The sequence below is a fragment of the Mesitornis unicolor genome, unplaced genomic scaffold (assembly GCF_000695765.1).
Source record: "Mesitornis unicolor isolate BGI_N332 unplaced genomic scaffold, ASM69576v1 scaffold43777, whole genome shotgun sequence".
In the NCBI taxonomy this organism is placed as follows: Eukaryota; Metazoa; Chordata; class Aves; order Mesitornithiformes; family Mesitornithidae; genus Mesitornis; species Mesitornis unicolor.
In genome coordinates this window covers 1,385-6,171 of record NW_010196647.1, presented here as the reverse complement: position 1 = coordinate 6,171, position 4,787 = coordinate 1,385, and the positions used below count along the sequence as shown (strand labels likewise).

Below are 4,787 nucleotides of genomic sequence, written 5' to 3'. Positions count from 1 at the left end.
AACTGCTATCAATGCAAATTTCACTGCTGGCTAAACTGCTCACAGGTGAAACTCAACTCACACAGTGACTCACATGGACCAGTATCTGCTACAGGCATAGTGCTCTTGAGTGCCTTCCACAGCAAGTCATAGCATGTTGGGTTAACTCCCAGAATAGCACCTTTTGAAATAAACACATTGATATTCCTGTCAATTTCTCCCTTCTCTCATAAACCATTTCAATTCAGTCATAAACCTGAGAAGAAACTTCTTCTCAGTGAGGGTAACAGAGCACTGGACCAGGCTGCCCAGAGAGGCTGTGGAGTCTCCTTCACTGGAGACATTCAAAACCCACCTGGACGCCTTCCTGTGCAACCTCATCTGGGTGTTCCTGCTCCGGCAGGGGGATTGGACTGGATGAGCTTTTGAGGTCCCTTCCAATCCCTAACGTTCTGTGAGTCTGTGATTCTGTGTGATATGAATATCTGAATATACAGCAACTTCAATACTTCTGATTTATGCTAGCCCCTGTCAGTCTGCAACTTAATAAACGCCTAGAATAATATTGTTGTAATAGATGGGGCAACCCCACACACAGAAGTTACTTTCTCTCCAACATAAGGTCATCAACTGCATTAAATTATGTGCTGACATAATGTTGCAAGTTTCAAACACAACTGGGTCCTTAAAAGAGTTGCAGATTAATTTGTTAATTTGTTCTTAAGACTTCTGTTCAAAATAAAGTTTAACAAAAGAGGTGGGACTGATAGCTTCCCAAAGCACCAAATTTCATAAACTTGCCAACTCTTTAGAGCAGCTAAAAGCCACTCCAATCACAAGAACCAAAGAAGTTTCATATACAACACAGAAGACTCAGTAAGGCTAGCCCCCTTCTCTTAAAATTACATGTAAGAGTCTTTTGAACATATCAGTACTATTTACTGTGCGCATGGGAAAAAATGGCTCTTCAAAGGTCTGGCACATGAAGCTTATTCCCCTACTATTTTGGTAAAGGAGAACAGAAACATGTAGGTAATTTATTTACACTACAGCATCGTAAGAGCAGCTTACACCAATTTGAAGTGTCTAGTAAGCTACAGCAGCACACAATATTTCTTACAAAGAAGACTTATCTATCTATACACAGCAACCACAGGACAGCCACACTAGAGAGCTTCTACTGGTGAAAAACAAGCTCTGCACACCTACACAACATGTAACAGTTGTGGAAATATAGAGAGCAGACAAGGCAATGCTAGGGAAAAGTAATACTTCTTTTGAGTAACAGCAGCTAAACTAGGATGCTTTTAGGTCAGTATCACTCTCAACTTCAAAATAAGCTAACAACAAAAAAACAAAACCCTTCTACTACAACAACTAAGGCAACTTAATTGCACCTCACCTACCAGCCACAGCTCACCAAGAGAGCTCAGCCCAAAGCAGCAGTGACATCAACGGCTGTAGGTCCCTCCAAGCACTAATAAACCCTGACAGCCCTACCCAGCCACACCTGGGCTCCTGCTGCCCCCTGGCCATGTTGCAGGTGCTCTTATCCTCATTCCTCTTAGTGTCCTTTCCTGCTCTTCCTGAGGTATGAACTGTGAATCCCCGTATGGCTCTAGGACCTTCACTGTGGCTGGCAGTTGGGCTCACCAGGTACAGCCAGCACTGGGGCACTACCGCCACCGACCCCGTCCCGTCGGGGACCGCGCTCGGCCCGTACTGCGCCCGTGCAGCCGCCCCCTGGCGTCACTTCCGCCGCTCCATAGCAACGGCGGCGCAGCGGCAGCAAGGCCATGGTAATGGTGCCGCTCCCCACAGCAACGGGAGGGGAATGGGGCGGCCGGTGGCGCTGGGGAGCGACCGAGGGTGGGGGGCATCAGAGGGCAGAGCCCCAGGGCTGCTTTCTGGCATTGCTGCTCCGCGGCCGCCTCACAGGGGCCCGCGCTCGCCATTAGGCGGGAGCTGTGAGGATGCTGTGGTGTCCCCTGTGTCCTCTCTCCTCGCAGGCTGAAGTGGAGGAAACCCTCAAGAGGATTCAGTCCCACAAAGGGGTTGTCGCGACTATGGTTATAAATGCCGAAGGTAAAATGTCCTCTGCTTTCTCCAAGTAACAAACTTGGCAGCGGCAAGAAGTGGAACAACTCTTAAACACAAAGTTGGAGATTATGAGGTGTTACACAGTCCACCTGCAATGTTCTATGAAAGTGGTGAGATTTTCAGGAATGTGTGTTTCATCTTAAGACATCAACATTTGGTTTGTGGCCATTTCTTCAAGCTCTCCATATGATGTAGTTTTTCATTCAAGTTAATGGGAAGCAGAAAAGTCAAGAGCCTTGACATAGTCTTCTCTGAAGAAATAACTAGAAGTATCACAATCTTAATTTAACTTAAGGGGTTACATGGTATTACTAATCCCCCTGTTTAAACTGTTCTGGTTTTGGGGGGGGTTTTTTGTTTGTTTGTTTGTTTTTTAGGAATGATGTTTTGAACCTATCTTGGGAGGTTACAGAAAGGAAAAATGTGTGACACTAAGCTGATGCATTTGCAGGCCTTTTTAGTCCACAGTTCTTCATATATGCCAGGAAGTGCACTAGAAATTTACACTCTCCATCTTCCTCTGAAAAGTTATAGAACAAGAACATCAGCAGAAAAGTATCTACTAAACAAAGCCGTTCTTCTCTGTGGGAGCCATTCCCTGGCTTTGCTGAATATTCACAAGTTCTTTAAATTGTGTTACGGTGTGCCGTCATAGGAGGAAGAGCGAGTTTCATGTCAGGCCAGCTTTGGCTGTGATCCTGAAGACTGCAAGCCAAAAGTGAAGCTGGTCACAGAAATCAGTTTTCAGAAGCTAAATTTCTCAGGTTATTCTGTTTTAATCATTCCTTTACAAGACAACTCAGGCAACTTACCTTGCCTGTAAATTAGTTTACCTCCCTCACTTTTACAATCCCCCCAGAAATCTAGTGCACTAGCAGCAGTTTAGCAAAAGGAAGCAGGAACACTAAGAAGGAAGCTTAAATGTTACTTAGTCTTTAGAAAATGAGGACAATTTAATTGCTGTGCCTGGACATGGTACGTAAAATGTGCCTTTGTTCACAAAATAGATGATGCAGGTCAAGAGAGAAGTGCATAGCCTGGCAAATAGGAACTGAAAAGCTGCTTCGTGTCTGTGCTCATGTCTAGATATGGCTGTCCACTAAGCTGAAATGCAGTCTGGTTTCAGAACAAGTCCTGCTTCAGCCATTTCTGTAATCTGTTTCAGTAAATAGAATGTGACTTGATCCAGTGAGCACTTAGACTAAGCTGCAAACAAGAAGTGAACAAAATCAGGCACTTAGATAACACAAATGATCCTTTTTGAGCTTGCAGACTGGTGGTTTTCTCAAGGCAAAACCACCACTGTAATCTAATAGAAAAATAACCCAGTTTTGTGTTCTGTCACTTGGAACAGTTGACTTCTTGGCACAATATTGGTCAAGTACGCTTTCCTGCTCAGGTGTACTTCTGCAGTCCATCGTTACCTGTGGTCGTTCTATGGTGTTGAGAGAAAGCTCAGCTATGGCTTTGCAGAGTTAGGACAGTATCATGCTTTTTAAAAGGCTGTTTTGGATTCCTCTGTCTCAATTTTGATTTGCAAAGGAAGAAGAATATTCTACTCCCCTATTTCACACATTAGATTATTGGCAGCAAGGTATAAAGTCCCCCAGTGTCCTGTTAGAACTTGCTTATCCTCACAAACCTGCAGAACATGTTGCCAAACTGAGGCCAATGGGCAAGATCAGTGCTGGAATTCTGGTTTTAGTTTCTAATTTAGAAATGTTTCAACACCAGATCCCAGATGTGAATATAAGAGAGTCTGGACTCTGTGAGGATGTATTCAAGGTACCAAGAAGTTAGATTCCACAGACTAAACCTCAGAGTAGGTGTGCAGCTGTAATTTTTTGTAACATCTCCAAATACCCATAATAAGCACCAGTCAATTGAATTACTTCAAATCTTTCTGTAGAAAATTAAATTTCATTTCTATCCTGAAATACTTCAAACAAGTATACAACTTAAATTTATCACAAGTAAATTTATCACAGTAAAAACACTCAAACCAGTAGTGCAGTAGTGAGGTTTCTTAGGCTGTCCAGGTTCTGTGAAAAGATGAAACCCTCTGTTCTTCACTACCATAAACAGTTGGCTTTTACCAAGATGTTTGTAATAGCGTAAGTACACTTAGGTGTAACAGTATGCAGGTAAAATAACAAATTAAAGATTCCTGATACAAACACTGTCATTTATTTTAACACTCAAAGTTGATTTGTTCATTGAAACGCTGTGCTCAGTGTACCTTGTTTATTTGCAAAATCTCATAAACTTACTATTCTTCACAGCTGAAAAAGATCACAGTACAGCATTTCTAATGAAGATTTTATTTGCCTTTCACTAATTTGGGGGCAGAGGCAAAGAGAATTTGTCTTAAAGTAAGCATAGCTCAGCTTTAATCTAAGGATGTCACTAGTGTCAACTCATTTTCATGTTATTATTAGACCTTGGAGGATCATTTCACATTTACCATTTTCATTAAAAGTGCTGTATTTGTTGAAGCAGTCATTTAGATACAAGGTCATATAAACTTGACATTAATTCATTGCTGCTTTTAAGTGACTTACTGTTTAATGCTGTGATTATGTAGATATTCTCATGCTAATGTAGTGCTTGGGAACACCTGTTTGTCTCCATTAAAGCATCAGTTTCAATCTCTGTGTAATAAACATTAGACACAAAGAAGGTACTGGGTCCTTCTGTACCCTTCCCTA

General features: G+C 42.4%; 1 protein-coding gene across 1 annotated transcript in view; it reads left to right on the top strand.

The window, feature by feature from the left end:
* Positions 1-1,943: 1,943 nt before the first annotated feature.
* The window catches only part of LOC104543845 (dynein light chain roadblock-type 2-like), a gene marked incomplete at its 3' end in the record, with an annotated part of 4,093 nt that continues 1,249 nt past the window's right edge, over positions 1,944-4,787 (top strand). The window contains exon 1 of the mRNA XM_010188547.1: positions 1,944-2,064. Within this exon, the coding sequence (XP_010186849.1) occupies positions 1,953-2,064 (112 nt within the window). The remainder of the gene's footprint in view (positions 2,065-4,787) is intronic.